The sequence below is a fragment of the Mytilus trossulus genome, chromosome 9 (assembly GCF_036588685.1).
Source record: "Mytilus trossulus isolate FHL-02 chromosome 9, PNRI_Mtr1.1.1.hap1, whole genome shotgun sequence".
Lineage (NCBI taxonomy): Eukaryota > Metazoa > Mollusca > Bivalvia > Mytilida > Mytilidae > Mytilus > Mytilus trossulus.
In genome coordinates, this window is record NC_086381.1 from 20776130 (window position 1) to 20797620 (window position 21491).

Genomic DNA, 21491 nt, shown 5'->3' on the forward strand with positions numbered 1-21491 from the left:
ACAAAAACTCATTCTTAAAACAAAAATTTGTGTAGGAGGACACTCACGATTTTAACAACGTTATGTGTAAATATTTGCTATCTTAATTCAAAACTTGTGATATACTATATACTATGCTATCATTAGTTTGTTTATTCTCTAGTTTTTGCCACAATCACTACACACACATTAACTGATGGTATTTAATCAAACAGAATGCATGATCAGCAGAATAATCTTGTCTAGAATATTGGCACAAGTCCAAGCCTGTTTGTCTGCTCACGATTCCACCATATTGATTCTATTTGCATCATTGCTATATTACATCCCAATAACACTATACTGAGGTCCTCAGTACTAATAACAATATACCAGATCATATTTCTGGGCAAATTAGCTATCACTGCATATGTTTCTTGTTTCCATGGTAACAAAAATTCCACACTTATAAATAGACACAGGTTATATCCTTTTTTGTCACAAATCAATGGTATACACATAATATCTCCCTCAGTAAACAACACGGTTATGATGAATTAATGTTGTCATAACATGCCAATCATACATGGCAAATTTCTTATAAATCCTGCTACACAGTAAATATCCACAAGTTTTCAATAATATCATTTATATCTTATATTTTCTCATTTAGAAAGCAATAATTCTACTAATGATAGCATAGTATATAACAAGTTTATTGTTTGTGAAGAACTGCTGATATTGTAAAAATGACTGGACTGAAAAAAAAACTTTCTATCCACCTTATTACTTGAAATATTTGCATAAAATCAATTTCAAATGTCTACTGTTTCCTCTAAAATTATTTTAATGATCATTTTCCTTTCCTACTGAGTTAATAATCAATTTAATCATTGAAACATACACACAGATTTTAAATATTATATACTACATAAGAAAACAAACCACCAATAACAAAAAATAATAATACATACATAAATAAAAACCTACCATAACTTGCAAAAGTATAATAAAATAAAATATTTTAAAAAAACCTCATAAAACTTTAAATATGAACAAGACCCTTGACAAATGTGTTATGAAAGTAGGGCTGGTCTTAAGTCACCCAAAGAGACAACAAGAAAGAAGACAAAACAAAGCACCATTGAAGCATTATCATGCTAATAAGATTCTATAGCTTTATTAAATCAGACCAAAGTAAGAAATGAAACTAGACCTGACCAAAGGAATGTTTCTGTTGTATTTAAATTTGAAAGTCATACCCTTGGTCAACAGCATGACTGAATACAAACATAAAATACTGTCTACACAGGGTCCAATGCCTTCTCATTCATTTTCACAGAAGAGAATAGAAATATAAGACAGTGATGTGTTGACTTAATTTACTGTTAAAATATTAAATTCAGATTAAATAAAAGGATGGGGTGTGAGGAGTAATATACATGACAATAGTGTGCCTATCAAATACAACATTTGTATCAGTTTATTAATGTTTAAATGTTTAAACCATTAAAAATGTTAAAATGTCCTTAAAAAGTATTAACTTCAACATACATATAGTATATTGCAATTCTGATGACTGAATAAGTTATTTTTGGAGAGGTAGTATTTATAGAGCCCCTCCCCTATTATTAGGTTGACTTTTACTCATAGGGTGAGTTCAACAGGCAATATTATATTAGAAATAGAAAGAAAAATCTAAGGAAAAAAAAGAAATGTAGAGTTAATGACAAAATCATCTACAAAGTATCATTTAGAATTACTATAACTAAGTCTCTATTCAGATATCAGTAGGAATAATAAACTCTTATATACCTCAAACTTAAATGTAGTCCATAGTATTCTTCAGCTTTTTCTATTCTAATAGAACATATTGAACTAAAACTGGATTAGAACAAATAGTGGACATAGGCACAAAAAAACATGTGCTCAATACAGTGGTGAGTCCAGAGGGGATCCTGGGATTGAAATCCCCTTTTTTGGTTGATCAATGCATTTGAATGAGGACATATGGATGGAAACTCCCTTTAACCTGGGTTGAAAACCCCCTTTTTCAAAAAAGATGGTTCCACCCCTGCAATAGTTACTAACTCAAATCATATCATGATCTATTGTGTTGTCATGATTGTCCAGAAACAGCAATTTATCATTGTAAGCTGGGTAAGATAAGGCTGCTTCTTTAAACAGCTGTAGGACATTTTTCATATCTTCTTATATTCAGACAGCAAAATCACTTTTATCATGCTGAAAGATGCTTACAGTCTTGCAAAAAGAGGCACCCTTAGGAAATTCTTGAATTTTGCTTTTTATAGTAAACCAAAAAGACATTTTTAGTATTCGTTTTTCAAATCATCTACAACTCTGTCTAATTTGTTTATCATGTGCCATTATGAAAACCCGTAAAATGATTAATGAAAGTGCATTAAGAGTGTTTTTAGTGGCAGCTTCCAATTGAAAGAAAACATGAAAGACAAGTAAAGAAGTTTGTTGTAAACCTAATTTCTGTTAATCAAAAAGATTTATTTCTTTGCACTTCAAATTACGTAACCCAGAAGCCAGGGAAGGAGAGATTTCTACGTTTGAAGTGGACTGGAAGAGATCAACTTCCTGTACATCTAGGAAAATTAATTTATAAACAACTGTCATGATCAAGTTTCTATGTATGCATCTCCTTAATGTAGGGTGCACCAAGGCCAAATTACTAGATTAACACAGGTGTAAACTTTACCTTAGAACTACAGACTATCTCATAACAAACATGCATTATGAACATGATGAATATAACCAATTGCATATGTTTTAAGATTCAAAAGAGAGTAATGCATGGGAACACCCTTTTGCCTGATTAGTGTACTTTGGTTAAATCATTAGAAGTGGGGATATCTCTTACTCTACTCCTACATGTGAAGCCCTTGAAAGTCATCTTGCTTAAAAATAAACTTTCTAATATTTATTTAACCAATAAATATATTCAGTTCAATATTGAAATGATAAAATTTGTACTTTTGTTATGTAAGATGCAAATGTTTATTAAATTGAGATCGATTAGTAATCTTTTGATGTTTCGTCTTAATCATCAAAACTTAGAGGTTCTAGCTATGATAGAATAATGATGAAATAAAAATTAAAGAAACAGTGAATATACACTCTGAATTTAAATTGGAAGATGAAATGTTTATCAAAGCGAAAGGTTAATATGCATTCTTTGTTAAAATGAAATTGATGATGGATGCCATTTCTTTCTGACCTGTGATTTAACTAAGAAAATTCCAGAACTGTTATCTTAATATTCTGTTACTGTTTTTCATAATTTTGACAATTTACAAATGTAAACTTTTAATAGTTTAAATATTTTTAAATGTTTTTTACACATTAGAGCTGTAAATTATCATGACCTACATTCTCTGAAGGCGGTCCTCTCGCTCCTTCTGTTTCTTCTCGTTCAAAGGATCATCAGGGGAGGTAACTGAACTTTTTACATCTAGCCTGCACATGCAAAAAACATAACCATGCAAAAACAACAGGATAAACAAAGGATATCATGCAAAATCATAAAACTACTCCATGTTATAACATATTAAAGATTAATATAAAGATTCAATTAAATGTACATTGAGGGTTAAGCTTTTTAAGGTTAATGTTTATGTTTATGTTTTTATCATATCTCACTCAGTTCTATAAACATATCCAGTATTGCGCTTTTCTGATTGTCAACTGAAGCCTGTTTTTGCCTTTTAAAAGTAAAATTTGTATCAACTTATAGGGGTAAAAGAATATATATGTAGCCAACAGAAGAAAATTGAATATGGTAAGGGTAAGCCAAATACAAATTTCTTTATTGACACCTAAATTTAGTCCTGTAACGTGACGGTACCCAAATTGCACCTATTTTGACAGTTTTTTCACCTACGATTTTTTATGATCAAGAAATAAATGTCATTAATGAGTCTGTTTTGTAGCCCTATCCTTCTTTGTTGTATAGGTACACCAATTTAATTTTTAATCCCATTTTGAGTCATAAAAAAATGGGTTTGAATCAACCTCCAAACTGTCCACGATTCTGTAATGAGGAGTACCCAAATTGCATCCATGCTTAAATTCACATCGTCAAAAGTCTAATAACAGAGCTTTTGTTTAATTTCTTCAAATATTTTGAACAATTGGATATTAGTCCATGCTTACTTTTCATATTTTACGAAATGGATACTTATAATATATTGTATTTGCTAATTTTAAAAAAATGACGTTTTGATGACGTCGCATGATGACGTTTTCGTACATTTTGTTTTTTTCATTAAACAGTCCATCTATAGATAAATACTGTGAACGTTTTGTGTATATCTAAATATGTTTACCTATGTTAAAAGATGTGCATAGTATCAAATCATAAAAATACAAATTGGTAAGTCTCTAGGAAATCTTGTAAGATTTCTGTTGCTATTTTTTTCTAAATAGGTGCAATTTTGGTACTTGGTGCAATTTGGGTACCCTTACGTTATACCTCTGTCATTCTCTCTAAATTACTTTTTTTCACTGATGGCTGTTTTAAGTTCTATAATGACATAAATGGGGCACATTATACATGCATATCTATAAGTCCCAGCGTAGATGTTGAAAACTTTTGCTGAACTTGTTAACACAATTTCATTTACTTGGATTATCTACACTTTATATGCAACTCTTATACTTTTCTACAAGTTAAACCCTGTATATATGTTCAACATGTATGTAATTCATATTCTTCAGATTGTAACGTGTACATGTCTGTCTGGCAGGGTTCATCTGACCTTGACAACATTTTGTTAGCTAATTAGACAATGTTAAGTTTTCATCTGTTTCCTATATTTTTCTAAGTTGTTTATTAAGTTCTTAAAACTAAATCGTTTTGCATCTCAGATACCAAGTACATTCATTGACCTTCATTGAAAAGATGTGCACCAGAATGGTGCATACAATCTGCTATTGATTCAGATCATTAATATTCACTTGTCTTATAACAAACCAAAAGATAACAAGCAGCAGGGATCACTGGTTTTATGCAAGAAAACTTGATGTTTTGTGAAATTCAGGCATAAATGTTCTCTAATCATTATGTTTCTAACATTGTCTAATGATCATTATTTGTTGATCCTAGGGTTCTAAAACATTCAACTACTTTGGGTCCTTTACAGGGGTGAATTGACGGGAGGGGGATGGGGAATTAAAAGGAAGAAGCCCACACAAATATTTTTAGCATCAAATCGAATTGGTCATTTTGCTTTTTAGAATTTTCTTTGCTACTGCATACTAATTTAAGCATTGTGTTTGATCTTTTTTTATTCAACAACATTTAATTTAGTTTTCTACTAAATGGATGAAAATATTTCACTGCAGTTACTTGTTAATGGTGGTTCTATATACAAACATGAACAGAAGATCCTGAGATGAGTATACACCAGAAAGTTATAAATATAACATATCAAACTGACACATACAAAATCCACAGGAAGATGCCTTATAAATGTGTATTGCTCTATCAATCAAAGGAATACACTAATACAGCAAGAATGTTATGCAATTCAAAAGTCAAGGTTATTTGAAAATAGAAACAAATTCTAAATTTGAAATTTACCAGATTAAAAAAATGCTGATAAAAGAGGTCTTAATTTTAGAATAGGAATCAAAAATAGAAACTTAATTATTCAAACTTTTGTAGTAAAGCAAGCTTTCTTTTATGAGGGCTGCAAGACACAAAGTACCTAGTTTGTTTTCATTAATAATAAAACAGGTTTTCAATAGTAATTAAGGATGGCTTAAAATAAGTAAAAGTCTCTGAGAGTAAAACAATTAACTTTTATAGTTTGAATGTACCTGAAATTCGAACAAACTTTCCACTAAGCCTATATCTTTGATGCAAACCTTGCTCATAAAGCATATTCAATTAATTTAATAGCTTGTTGAATCATTTTTAAGTGTGTACCACTTAACAAATAAACATATATTTTTTTCAGCACAGTTATGATAATGCAAAATAAAGCCTACCTTAATCCAGATCGGATGCGAAACTGAGAAACAACAATATCTTACTTATTGTTCATTTCTTCCCCCCTTTAACTAATTAATAATGACAACAAACACAACAAATAAATCTCAGAAAGGGGGACAGACAAGGGGAAAAACTTGTATAAAAAGTTGTATAACTTCAATTATCATTTAACTTTATCACAGACATGAGTTGTTACATGTTTTTTGTTTCAGTAAATTCAATGCAAGTTTTAATGTTATTTTTTCTGTCTTAATATTAATTTTTTTGGTAAAAATTTCCCTTTGAAACCCCTGAGATACGAAATGGAAATTGTGCATTTCCTATTACAGGTATCAAACTTGTCAAAAGGTATTGTTCCTAGAGATTTGATTGGCTAATCTTTCTGTTGACAAGGATACAAGATCTGTCAAGGCAGCAATGTTTGAGACTACCTGATTGGCTGTTTCATGAAAAGACAAGGCAATAGCTAACTTAAAACATATCGTGTATATTATTTACGTAAAAAAATGTGCCAAAGCATTTGCATTAAGCATTATATTGTTTTGTCTGACAACAAACTTTTGTACAAGCTGCATTGATATTTGTGTTTAACACAAGTACAAGTGCATTTCATTTTACCCTTGAACTCGATCAACTCTACAAGTGCCATTCATTTTTGTATACATGTATACTGTATCATTTTTAACCTTATCATCATTCAAACCTGAACAAAAAGATCATTTTCATAAATGCTACTAGTATATAACACATATTCATCATGTTCATGTAATTGGCAAGTGGACAAAAAAATGTCTTATTGATAAAATAATTTGACTTTTGTACATTCTTATCATCTGATCATTGTTTTGAAGGGTGAAGGTAGGGCAATGGGACACTGAAGAAAGGAGAGGTAGAACAGAGAAAGCAGACAGAAAGAAAGAATAACTTAGGAAGAGAAAATTAAAAAAAAAAGACTTTTTTAACTGTCAAATATCTGTTTTTGTATACATGATTGTAATGTTATGCTTTCAAGCTCCACCGATTTAATAAAAAAAAAAATCCCTACAAAATTGTTATTGATGTACCTAACTATCATAAATATGCAATGCAATCAATTCACCTCTTAAGGTAATGCATCTGGAAGTAAAAATGCTTAATTCTGTGCGAATGGATTAAAAAATATTTGCAATAACCATCTATCTTTTGCTCATAAAAACATTTACCCAATTTTTTCAATTCTATTTTTCAACATTTTCTGTTTATTTTCTTACAAATTTTCAATTTTAGAAAAAAATCTAAATTTTGATTCGTTCTTATTAAAGCAGTCAATGCTTTTTATTACTGCTAATGGTTTAAGAACTTACCAAGAAGTCTTTTATTTCCAAACTATTCACCTCAAGGTAAGTAAACTAACTATCAAATTGTCTACAGGTGTTAAAAGTCAGTTGGAAACATTGAAATTAACATAATTTTGACAAATGACAATGTTTGCCTGGACAGGTATAACAAATCTACCTTAAAATCTTGTTAAACTACTAAATTAGTTTAACATGGAGACATACATCAGATTTAATATTATAACAAATCTCCTACATTAAATCATATATGGAAGAACTTTAAAGTTAAAATAAATGGAAATGTGTAGAATACAACCCCACCCCCCCCCCCCACCCCTCTTTTTTTGCATATAAAATTATAAAAGGACATTAGTCAAGAATGGTAAAATTGGCAATTTTTGTAGTGAAACGCATTTGGCATTTAAGTTTTATGACATTTGGTTTGAAGGCAAACTAAAGTTAGAGAATAGAAACCAATTTTGGGACGCACAGAATTCCAAATGGACAAGGATAAAACTTAATGCCCACTCTGTTAAGGCAGGGGCATAACTATTAAAGGTCTTCAAAGTCAACAAATACAAACATCATGGCTGTAATTTCTAGTTTGTTTGTAATCTGTGAAACCAAATCAACTAGAGTCTGAGACAAAGTCATACTGAGCCTTTAAGTCAAGTTTGAGAATGTAAGTAGTTAATAGTTCATGCTGTATTTGGTGTTTTAATGCTTCTAAACATGTAAATACTAATACATGTAAACATGGCAAAGAGCTATGAATTATTCAGCTTTCATCTGAACAGTTTATTATATATAGAGACTTTATAAAAATAAATCACTGTTTTGAAATTTATATAGATGATAGAAAAGTCCATTTCTATGTAAGTTTTTCTGACGATCAAGATACATATTACAAGAAATTGTTAGTGGTTCATAAATCCTATATTGAAACTAATTACAGGAGAGTAGGAAGAGGGGAGACAACAGCATTCAACAACACGACATGTGACTTACTCTTCTTCTTGTTGACGCCTACGACGACGGGCCTCACGTCTTTCTTCTAAAGAGCTCATGATGATATGTATGCGATAAAACTATAATCCACTAAAAACGAAAATGTTCCTGCAAGAAAAAAATAATGGAATTAATCACAAATATTGAAATATATATAAACGTATCACACATTTGGTATTAAGCTGTATCTTGCCTCCGAATGACCTTAAATCAACTCCAAATCACCTATTGACGTCAATCAACAATCACTTTTAAATTGTGACGTCAAATATTTCAAATTGTGATGTCAAAGTTTACGGAAACCTGTGTGATTTTATGTAATAGCGGACAAAGGAGTAGGTCCGGTAAGACCCCTTTTTGGCCCCAAAATATGGCAGTTTTACAAAATTGTTAAAATGTAAACTTTTAGTCAATTATTGGACAGTTGAATGCTTCTGCTACATAAATATGGGCTGTTTTTGACAATACAATGCACATATATCGGGTTGTAGCACCATTAAGTCATGCTAAATTGCTGAAATCTTCAAAATTCAATCATTTTAGTTAAATTTTAGACGGTTTCCGTGTAAAACGAAAGTGGCCGCATTCGTGTTCATCCTTAATATTGAAATGTAATTTGTATTTCATAATAATACATAACATATATAAAGGTTGTGGATGAACACAGATGCGGCCACTTTCATTTTTGACAAAAACCAACTGAAAAGTGACGTTTTTTGGCATATTTGAGAGATTTTCCATATTTGAGCTGGACTCGGATCGTTTTTAATGACTAAATTAGTTAAAATCTTTCACAAAAACTAATTGAATCAATTGAAATAGACACTTTTAAGTGTTCAAAAAGTGGTCAAAATCTTTCGTCAGATGAAACTGAAATTTGAAGCCAAAATGAGTCCTTACCGGACCTACTCCTTTGCATACAAGTGTAAATATGTCTATTCAAGACCTACTGTGGATGTATTATCTGTTTTTACCCACAAAACTGCAGTCTGTAATGTTATCATAATCGAAAGTAAGCACACAATAAAATATAAACAAAACAAAAATAGTTCCTGCTATGTTTTTTAAATTGACAACTAGCTTTAATTTGAACATCTAATATATAGATATAGGAAGATGTGGTGTGAGTGCCAATGAGACAACTCTCCATCCAAAATAACAATTTAAAAATTAAACCATTATAGGTTAAAGTACGGCCTTCAACACGGAGCCTTGGCTCACACCGAACAACAAGCTATAAAGGGCCCCAAAATTACTAGTGTAAAACCATTCAAACGGGAAAACCAACGGTCTAATCTATATAAAAAAAACGAGAAACGAGAAACACGTATATATTACATAAACAAACGACAACTACTGTACATCAGATTCCTGACTTAGGACAGGTGCAAACATTTGCAGCGGGATTAAACGTTTTAATGGGCCCAAACCTTCTCCCTTTTTCTGAAACAATAGCATAACATCACAACATATAAAAACATACGATAAAATATCAATTAGCAGACTTAACTCAATCAAAAAACGTATGATTACACAAAGAACGAATAAATTTGATCTGCGATATCTGAGTACAAATGCACAGTTAATTAAATATTAGAGACAAACAGTCATGACCAAAAGGCTATCAAACAAATATGGCCATTTTATCAATTCTGCTGCAAGTTTAATACACCTCAAGAAACTGAAACTGTAGAATTATGTTTTTTTTTGTGTTTTGTTTTACTTCTTTTGGGTTTATTTATGACCTGAAGGCTTGAAGTAGTTCAGGGTTGTTTTATGCCATATCTGAACTGTTTTTTTTATTTCAAGAAATGGGTTATAATCATGATAATGGAAATCTTTTATTGTTTCTGTTAAAATTATTATATGCAAAACTTTTATAGACAGACTTCTGCAATTCATGCACCTGTCCTAAGTCATGAGCTTGTTCAGTTATTTGTTGGTGTGGTTTAAAGGCGTTTTTTTCTTCTTCATTTTATGTATAGATTATACCTTTGGTTTAACTGTTAGCTTGCTGTTGGGTTTGATCCAAGGCTTCAAGTTGAAGGCTGTACTTTGACCTATAATTGTTAACTTTTTATTCATTGTGACTTGGATGGTGAGTTGTCTCATTGGCACTCATATCACATCTTCTTTTTACATAAGAAAGATTAAGAGATTGCTGTCTTATTGAGGAATACATATTGTATTCATAATTACCTCAATGGGACAGGAACACTAATGTTTATGTCATGTTTGTCAAGCATTTTGCATAATCAACTCAAATATATCTATTTTTAGAAAGCAGGATGTAGATATGTGACCTGTCTAAAAGTGTCACAACCATCAAACATCTTAAACATATCATAAACAGCTCTGTTCTATTTATATTGCTGTTTATTGTTTTGAAAATTGAAAGAGGAAATGAGCTACGGTAAGTTTTCAGGGAAGGGGGGGGGGAGGCCCTCCTCCCCATTAAAAGACCAAAAAAACTTTCACCTAAGGCATATATTTTTCAATAGCTAAAGATACTAAACATCATAAATGTCATATTTACAACATTGTGCAAACTGACTATACTGATTAAAGTAAACTTGAGTCAAAGAAATACATGTACTTTCAACAAATAGCCAGCAGAGATTCAGGATTTTTTTTATTTAATATAAATAGAGGTAAGGTCTTTTTTGTTCCCCTATTCTTTGGCATGTATTCCATTGGTTGAAATAAATCTTCTACAGCATCCATATTTTCAGCTTCCTTTTCTCATATCAAATACTTTTTAGTATACTAAGTTGTTGGCATAGTAATCAAATAAATTAGTAAGAATGGTTGCTGACTGACATTTAGTTGTTACATACATTGTCATGATTGTTCAGGCAAATAAAAATGATAAGACTTAACAGATGAGATATCAGTCAAAGTAGTTATCAAAGTAGTGCAGATTTTATGTCTTGTCAGTTCTAAAAGAGAATATTCCTACTTATTTACATTTTTACTATGGAGTACTTAAAATTATACCTGGAGAGCACTGATCTCTAATAAACAAGGGAGATAATTGAACAAGCACACTCTTTAACAACATACTATCTAATTAATGCCTGGCTGATCATAAGTTGAAGAAGCAGTCACTCTATAAAATTATATTATCTAAATGCTTGATTGTATATTCTTTATCACTCATCAAAGGCATCTAAGAAGATATAGTTTTATCTTAGTCTGAGGGTGGGGAATCTCAATGTTTTCCCTTTAGATAGTTTTATCTTAGTCTGAGGGTGGGGAATCTCAATGTTTTCCCTTTAGATAGTTTTATCTTAGTCTGAGGGTGGGGAATCTCAATGTTTTCCCTTTAGATAGTTTTATCTTAGTCTGAGAATGGGGAATCTCAATGTTTTCCCCTATAGATAGTTTTATCTTAGTCTGAGGGTGGGGAATCTCAATGTTTTCCCTTTCGATAGTTTTATCTTAGTCTGAGAGTGGGGAATCTCAATGTTTTCCCTTTAGATAGTTTTATCTTAGTCTGAGGGTTGGGAATCTCAATGTTTTCCCTTTAGATAGTTTTATCTTAGTCTGAGGGTGGGGAATCTCAATGTTTTCCCTTTAGATAGTTTTATCTTAGTCTGAGGGAGGGGAATCTCAATGTTTTCCATTTAGATAGTTTTATCTTAGTCTGAGGGTGGGGAATCTCAATGTTTTCTCTTTAGATAGTTTTATCTTAGTCTGAGGGTGGGGAATCTCAATGTTTTCCCTTTAGATAGTTTTATCTTAGTCTAAGGGTGGGGAATCTCAATGTTTTCCCTTTAGATAGTTTTATATTAGTCTGAGGGTGGGGAATCTCAATGTTTTCCCTTTAACCAATAAAGTACTACATGTAGTAGGACTGAAACTATTAAAAGTATTTGCTTAGCATTTTTAATAAGAAAATTGCTGATTCTTTGATAGAGCCAGACAATAGTTCTGTATGAAAACATTCTTTTCAGGTTGAAATAAGCATGATGAGACATGAACAAATGGTACTTTGTTTGTTTTACAAATAGTATAAAATATTTATTTATATTAATACAGTATAAAAACATCAATTGTTATGATCTGTCTACATTTTTAAGTCTGATTTTTCAAGAATGGACATCATGCATTGCCGTGCGACAATCATTTAAAACTTTTGAGAAAAAATAATTTGAAATCGTATTCATCATGTTCATGCTGCAACTTTAACTGTCCTTATATCAGTTTAACACCATTTTATTAACAATATTGGTTTTAGACCTTTTTTTCTAAGATCACTTCTCACATATGTCTTTTATATACTTACAAAATTCAAGGATTTTTAACCCTCAATATGAATACTATGAAGAATCTCAGTACTTTTTTGGATATCCTATTATCATTCATATTTTTTTAAGCTTAGTGAGAGGCAGATAAAGGGAGGGGCCTTAAGTAGATTCATACATGATAAATGCAAAGACTTTTTACAAGTATCACTTTGAACACTGGCATGTCAGGGGTCCCCATCCTTTAAAAAATTACGATCAGCACCTGGATACTATTATAAAAAAGTTACATTATGTAATTAACCAGTGGTGAAAAAAACAGACAGACTTATTTAAGCGTAACAAGAAAGAGTTGTATTCAATAACATAGAGATACATATTATCTAACCTCATAAGTAAATAAAGATCAGAAACTAACGATGTGTCACAATTATTACTCAGAACTTCATTAATTGGGAATGTCTGTTAATTAGATACAGATGGTATTAATATCTAATAAACCACTGCTCCTTGTGTGATATTACTGGTGCCCTGCTGGTCTTGATTATCTACTGATTACCAATACAAATCACATATGTAAATAAACTTGAAGATGAGGTTACACTTTTTTCCCATTGAGACACATAAACACACTTATATTATGCCTTAACAAATCCATTCACACTTTCATTTTTCTTTAGTTTTTCATTATTAAAAGGGAGATAACTCAAGTTTTGTTGCATTAATTTGTTTCTTGTACATATTCTGATAATTTAATACGAAGAGCTTTTTATTGCTCTGGTTTGATTTGATATGATTTGTTTTGTAAATTCTTGTTCATAGCTAGTACTGTCAAAATCAAATGAATACAATTCTCACAAAAACATGTTTCTATAAGAATATAAAGCTATTAAGAATGAATGTATTGTCTTTAACATGTTTAAGGCATTACTATAATTTTTTGTTAACATACAATTCTCTATTGCATTTTTGCTGCAACACTTATTAACAATGATTAAGCTTGTAGAATCCCATTGGTTATTGTACAAAAATATAATTTAAGAGAAGAAATGTCTAGAAACATATAACCTGATTCATTGTTAAAGTATTTATAAACAAGTTTTATGACTCAATTACACCAATATTCTCAACTTATGATTGTGAATACACATATCATGCACATAGAGATTACTTTTCATAATTTAATTTTCTAGAATCAACTCCAAAAATCTCTTTCCATTTTTTTGTGTTCTATTTGAATTTTACCATAAAAATTGAATGTTTCATTCATATCAATAATATATCATCCCTCTGGTTTGTCTAGTTTAAATTATGTGACCACAAATGGGTACAAATGTTTTTCCCTTTAAGGAAAATTGGACAACAATCCCTTATCAATCATAAAATTATTATTTTTGTTTAGTTGTAATGTTTTTACATGTCATGCATGTATGAAATAAATGTAAAATCTAATAGCATGAAAGTTGTATCTTTCAGTTCAAAGATTCCTTAACATTTATGAAAAAAAACAGAGGTAATCTTCCTTAAAAGAAAAATAATGGTTACCTTAGTTCATCATTTCTCCCCAGTGATGACAACAACATCTAAATACCAAATGATACATTTCAAAACATTATGTAACTTACAATTAAATGTTGTTTTATCTAATGCCAAGAAAAAAACCTCTCTAAAGACAAATGTTAATCAGACAATAAACAAACAATACTATACATAACTTCCGCTGAGATGAGTAGTGCATCAAATATGTCGGAATGTAAATTTTACCGGCCGGCATCTTAAAATCACACACAATCAGAGAGTGATAACTATATATTTTTTCAATCAGTAAAAAGTTATTTATCAATTTCTTAAATCATTTTACTAAATTTTAAAAGTTCTAATAACTATCCCACTTACCTGCAAGGCAGGATTGACTATATATCCTAAACTTTTTTTACAAAAATTTCAAGAGGAGAAACGTTGACCTTCAAAGAGAGGCTACAGTCTGTTCCAGATGTGTAAATGCACTCCACACTAGTGATAGAGAAAAGATTGTATTTAATGCTTTACTGTTTGATTAACCAATAGATTCCATATGTGGGGGTCACCATGGGGTACAATTTATGGCATTTTAAACATGAATGATGATTTTATGTGATTTTTTCTAAATTGTAAGCCAATAAAGTTAATCAAATAAATCTTTTTATATTTCAAAAATTAAAATCTAATTAGTTTTTATCAAATTATTGAATTATTATAGTCATAAATATAAGGATTTAATTTCTTGTCTACTTTTGAATTTTATGTGATTCTGACCCCTTTACATGAGACCCCTTCTTGATAATGAAACTGGATATAGTCTAAGAGATCCTTATCTTGTAGTAATATTATGTAAACTCCCCCTCAATGTCCATAATTGGATCCAAATCAAAAACCTATCAGTAAAAAAATACTTACTCCTGTATATCAATATTACATAAAACCGATCTCGTTAAAATCATTATGTTTCTTCTTAAGGGCCATTAAATAAATGTAAAGTTTTATATATAATAGAAATTATGGGAAAATAGATAATAAATATCTTTAATGTTTAAAATAAATGATGTATAATGGTTATAAATGAAACTATTTTAAGTTATTTTAATTCTTAGAACAAATATTCAAGATTTATTGTGATTTTCAAAGTCATTGTTCAAATCTGTTCTATAATTAAACATAATACATCTTAAGATCTTTTCAAAAGTTTGAACTTTTTAAATTTAGTCTTACTGGTAGTTAGAATCATGCATATGCAAATTGTCATTGAACTCCTTTTTTAGGTGAGCTAATATGTGAAAGACTTTGGCTCCTTTTAAAGCAGTACTAATTATTTGTAAAGCCTTTCACATAAATACTATGCCAAAATGATTGAATTCACATCTTGTTAAATATATTCTAGCCCATTCAAAGTGAACGGATGTTAGTATAATGATCCAGCAAGTGCAGTGTATTAAGAATATATTCTCATCATCCGACTCCTGTTGGTAAAGGACAAACGTTTTTTGTTTCTGTCCTACTTTCGTTTACCAGACTTCTAAGGGAATGTTCTTAGAAATATGGAAAATGAAGAAGAAAATTGATTGTTTTTTTGGAAACAATATGAGTTTATAAACAACACCATAAAGTTAAAAGGGAAATGGCTCAACTTAAAAATTTCACAAGATTTATTTAACCTAGGCCTATCAGTAATTAGGTTTATACTTGAGACTCTCATATGGATAAACCAGTAATTTTTCTAATTTAAAGGGGCACTAGCTGTCACTCCATGGTCATCGATTTGACTCAAATTCTCATATTTGATTGATAACAATGTAAAACATTTATCAATAGTACAAAAAGTCTTAAATAAACAGTTTACAGAGCATGGGGTAGAAAATATGTAGATTCGTTTTGTGTATATATCAGTCCATATGTTATCTAGTTAACGATCGATTTGACCTAAGATGACCATATAAGCAATGTAAACAAAAATAAAGATATGAATAGTTTAAACCAACACGTGCAATTGGATTTTTATAGGCCTGTTTGATTTGATTTTATAGATTAAAAATATATGCTTCTCATTGTTTTATGCCGTATAAAAGATTTTTTGTGCATCGAATCAGTAATCAAATGATTAACCGTAGTTTCACTTTCATTGTTGACATTCTTTTTCTTTAAATAACCAGCTAGGGGTTTAAATTGAAGTTCACATGAATACGGATTTAATGAGGTTGAGTGTTTCACTTGCAAGTGAATAAGTAATTATCAATGCTTCTTTGCTTAATTTGACAAATTTGAACCATTTTGGCTGCTAAAAGTGAATTATTATTTCACTATTTCACTTTCATTATTGATTGAACAAAAAAAATCTTACTTTAGATTTTTTATATATCTCGTAGTTATGCCCCTTTAAACAAAAAAGGCTCTTATTATACACCAATACCAACAATAGTGTAAAGATCAAGCATACTTAAAGTGAGTGACATGTAAAAAAAAAATCCTTTATGTATAATGATTAAAATCCCACAACAGGATAAAATTGAAAAATTTTCAAATTCAAAGGGTATCTAATACGATTCTGTAGTTTTATATAATAAATCCAAGTATATTCAAGTTATAATACAATATGTCTGAAATATAACTGTTAATGTCCTATAACTCAGACAAACCAGAAGATTTTCAAAATCTAGTAAGCTTAGATTCATCAATTGCAAAACTAGCAAAAAAAAATAGCCTTAAATCTGATGGTTATAATCCTGTTACTCTGGATGACAAAACCAGACAGCTCCCAAGAATTGAAAAAAGGCTCTGTCCCAGGTTAAGGGGAGGGTTAGGATCCCGCTAACATGTTTAACCCTGCCACATTTTTTATATGTGCCTGTCCCAAGTCAGGAGCCTGTAATTCGGTGGTTTTAGTTTGTTTATGTGTTACATATCTGTTTTTGTTCATTTTTTTACCTAAATAAGGCCCTTAGTTTTCTCGTTTGAATATTTTTACATTGTCGTATCAGGGCCTTTTATAGCTGACTATGCGGTATGGGCTTTGCTCATTGTTGAAGGCTGTATGGTGACCTATAGTTGTTAATGTTTGTGTCATTTTTGTCTTTTGTGGATAGTTGTCTCATTGACAATCATACCCCATATTCTTTTTTATATCTATTTTTAATACTTCAAAAGGCATCTGTTTAATGTTTTAAAGATTTTTTAAAAGATTCTTGCACAAAAAGGGCACTTCAAATTGATTTTTAAATGTAAAGACTATTTCATTAAAAACTTTTTTGTAAGTATTTTTAGAAGAAAAAATTAATTGGAGTCCTCATATTCAGCCTCCGTTCCTTGGATATTACTCTGATAATACTGCATAACAGCATACTTTTCTCATTTGCAACAAAAATTAAAAATTATCTTAGACACAGAATTTATGATAGACAAACAGCTCACAATTCGGTTAAACAATATAATCCAGAACAAAATAAAGCAGCCTCAAACATTTCGCTTCTAATTTCTTCATCTTCATCATTAATTAGGGATGACAAAGTCAAATTAAGATTACATAACTTTTAAACTTAAGTCTAACATAATATCGTAAAAAGTGTTTTAAAATATCAAAAAACTTTTACTTCAGAATTAATCGGCAGATAAATTTGCAGCCTAATGAATTCTTTACAGCTGCTGTATAATTAAATCATTTATTCAATATCTTTCTAGTTGAATGCAAAAATATTTGATGTTTCCATCATAAAACTCATTAAATATAGTCTTAGTTTTAGACATTTTCTGTTGTCTATCTGGTACAGAAAACTTTAATCCTTGAAAAGTGATTAAAAAATCAAAACGTTACACTTTATAAATTATATGAAATTAAAGCACAATGGCATTTCCCTTCATCATGAACTCTCAGAAAAGAATATTTAAAGCTAGGGATAAATAAGAACTGAAATAGTAGAAGTGCTATATGACCAAAAAGGACTGGTAGGTTTTTTAATTTTAGTTCATTTATGTTTTGGAGCTGAGTGTGATGTCCATTTTTATGGAACTAGTACACATTTTTATTTTGAGGCCAACCGAAGCCCGCTACCGGGATTGTGATTTTCTCACAGTGTAAAGTTGTGTTGAAGATCAACCCATTGGTGGCCTTCATCTGTTGAAATTTTCCTTTGGTCGGGTTATTGTATCTTTGACACATTCTCCATTTCCATTCTCAATATCATTAGATAGAACTGGTCATGGAACATCTAAATTCCTTAAATGAATCATCTTGGATTGATGTTTAATCTGGGTGGTCAGTGGCAGATCCAGGGGGAGGGTTCCCAGGGTTGGAACCCCCCCCCCCCTTTTTTTTTGCCGATCAATGACAATAAGTTTAAGATAAAGTTTAGTTGTAAGATATTTTTTGTGAAATGCAGTCCTTTCTGTTAAGATGTGACAAAACATAATTACTGATTATTGCTGTAGATATAACAGTTTCAAATAATTTGTAAACCTCAACAAAAAACTTAATATATTGTTGCAAGCATCTGGTTTGCCTAGATAACATTGATACAAGGTTTCTGAGGAAATGCAGATTAGAGTTATTATGCACAAACGGACAGATGTTATTATAATTGAACTTTTATCATGCATTCTATAAACCTTAGTCCCCCTACCTCAATTAGCTATAAATTATATGTAACAAATAACTAATTGGTAAAATCATTTTTTTGCAATTCTGTTAAATCAGGTGCCATAAGAAGACAAACCGGTTTTATTATAACCATTGTAATTAAGTTACCACAAGTATGCATATGTCAGTCATATATTTTAAATATCTTACATAAATTTCTGCAGTGTTTGAAAACTGATACACTGATAATATCTACATTACCAACCATAAATAGCCCTGGTTCACTAACCATTACATTTAAACTTCTATTGTCACCGTAAACTATTAAATAGCTTATCCCTATTTTCTATCACATTAGATATATACTGTGAATCCATTATGTCTTAAATCTTACTACTTTCCTTACATGTTTGGAGATCATGTATACAATACCATAACAGTACGAATAACCTTTTTGAAAAATGATACATATTATAAATGAAGAGATGAACTTCTGTTATCCAATACAGAGAAAATCTACCATTAAATTCTATGAAGATTGAAATACAGAGCATCAGGGATTTGTGGCATAGCAAATTATGCACCTGCCAAATGAATACATAACAACAAAATCAAATATCCCTGAAAATACAATTTTTCCTCAATGAACAAAACTCTCCAAACACACCACCTTCAATTTTGAGTCTAACTGTGGCAACTCTTTAAACATAACACTCTTAGTATTGTCTAAAGGTGGCAGCTCTTTAAACATAACACCATCAGTATTGTTTGATGGTGGCAGCTCTTAAAACATAACACCATCAGTATTGTCTGATGGTGGCAGCTCTTTAAACATAACACCATCAGTATTGTCTGATGGTGGCAGCTCTTTAAACATAACACCATCAGTATTGTCTGATGGTGGCAGCTCTTTAAACATAACACCATCAGTATTGTCTGATGGTGGCAGCTCTTTAAACATAACACCATCAGTATTGTCTGATGGTGGCAGCTCTTTAAACATAACACCATCAGTATTGTCTGATGGTGGCAGCTCTTTAAACATAACACCAACAGTATTGTCTGATAGTGGCAGCTCTTTAAACATAACACCAACAGTATTGTCTGATAGTGGCAGCTCTTTAAACATAGTACCATCAGTATTGTCTGATGGTGGCAGCTCTTTGAACATAATACCATCAGTATTGTCTGATGGTGGCAGCTTTTTAAACATAACAACATCAGTATTGTCTGATGTTGACAGCTCTTTAAACATAACACCATCAGTATTGTCTGATGGTGGCAGCTCTTTAAACATAACACCATCAGTATTGTCTGATAGTGGCAGCTCTTTAAACATAATACCATCAGTATTGTCTGATGGTGGCAGCTCTTTAAACATAACACCATCAGTATTGTCTGATGGTGGCAGCTCTTTAAACATAACACCATCAGTATTGTCTGATGATGACAGCTCTTTAAACATAACACCATCAGTATTGTCTGATGGTGGCAGCTCTTTAAACATAACACCATCAGTATTGTCTGATGGTGGCAGCTCTTTGATCATACACCATCAGTATTTTTGATGGTGGCAGCTCTTTAAAAATAACACCATCAGTATTGTCTGACAGTGGCAGCTCTTTAAACATAACACCATCAGTATTTTTGATGGTGGCAGCTCTTTAAACATAACACCATCAGTATTGTCTGATGGTGGCAGCTCTTTAAACATGCCAATACCAATTGTGTCTGACGGTGGAAAATCTTCAAACAAGCCACCATCAATTTTTGTATGATAGTGGCAAATCTTCGGCAGCCTAAGGCATCCATCAGCTAGCCCCTTAAAAATATGCATACTAGTTCAGTGATATTAATGGACGTCTTACTAAACTCTGAAATATGTCTTGATTGAGTATTTAGTAGTGTTAGGTTGCTATCTCATTGAAATATTTACCTAACATTTGTTTTTTCAATGCAACTAGCCAAAAATGTGACTAAAATTAGATCTAAATGAAACCAAGGCTAAAACAGCTAAAACAGCATGAGTAAACAATGCCATAAACATTTTCTTATATCTGTCGTTTCAATTCAGCACAATATTGTTTATGCTAAACACCATCCCAAGCAAAATTTCAAAAGGTCATTGTATCCATAAATAGCAAACAATTACTACCTTGTAATGTTATTTCAGGAGACTATTCAAACTGAAAAAGATGTGTAAATAACTTGTTCCTCTTGAGTAGGACTCTTTTTGGCACTTCATAAACAAGAGAAGCTACTAAAATGAAGATGAACTACAGATAAACAAACAATTGACAAACAATATTATTCTTGATGGAATTGTGTCTGTATGATATATGACAATTATCACCTATAAACCTTCCATAATACATGAATACATCAATGAAATTGGGAAATAGATGAAACAAGGTAATGATGGCTAAGTTTCTACAATGAGCCTAAAATTTCTTATGATGTATTAGGATTAAGAGAGACACTAGAGCAAGTAGCTGTTCTCTCAAAAAAAATGCAAACTACTAACTTTCCCATCAAATATCAAATCACATGAATAAAATATTGTTTATGTTTGCTCTGCATGAACACATGTGAGACTTTTGTTTCTTTAACCAAAATATAAAATATACACTGTATTAAAAATGGATTTTCAGCAAAGACAAAACTTTCTACTTAAGAAATAGAAAAAGAACCAAAACCTTTCATTAAAGCATACTTTATGAGTCAAATTTTACATACATCATTTGTAGGAAACATCCGTTAATTAGCCTTCAGGGTGTTCCTGGTGAACACCTGTAACATCAAAGACATTTTTACCTGTCAAAGGTAAACAATTA

At 30.9% G+C, this 21491-nt stretch overlaps 1 protein-coding gene across 13 annotated transcripts in view; it reads right to left on the minus strand.

Annotated features, from left to right (window-relative positions):
- Nucleotides 1-21491, minus strand: part of LOC134685285 (trichohyalin-like) — a 53843-nt gene that overhangs the window by 21991 nt on the left and 10361 nt on the right. For 5 of the 13 annotated variants that reach the window (XM_063544896.1, XM_063544906.1, XM_063544897.1 and 2 more), the window contains exons 1-3: nt 14451-14573; nt 8308-8415; nt 3358-3444 (exon numbers count right to left, since the gene is read on the minus strand). In XM_063544896.1, coding sequence (XP_063400966.1) covers nt 3358-3444; nt 8308-8366 — 146 coding nt within the window. In that variant the 5' untranslated portion in view covers nt 8367-8415; nt 14451-14573. Of the gene's footprint in view, nt 1-3357; nt 3445-8307; nt 8416-14450; nt 14574-21491 lie in introns of those variants that run through there. The other 8 variants (XM_063544903.1, XM_063544901.1, XM_063544899.1 and 5 more) reach the window with 4 other exon arrangements.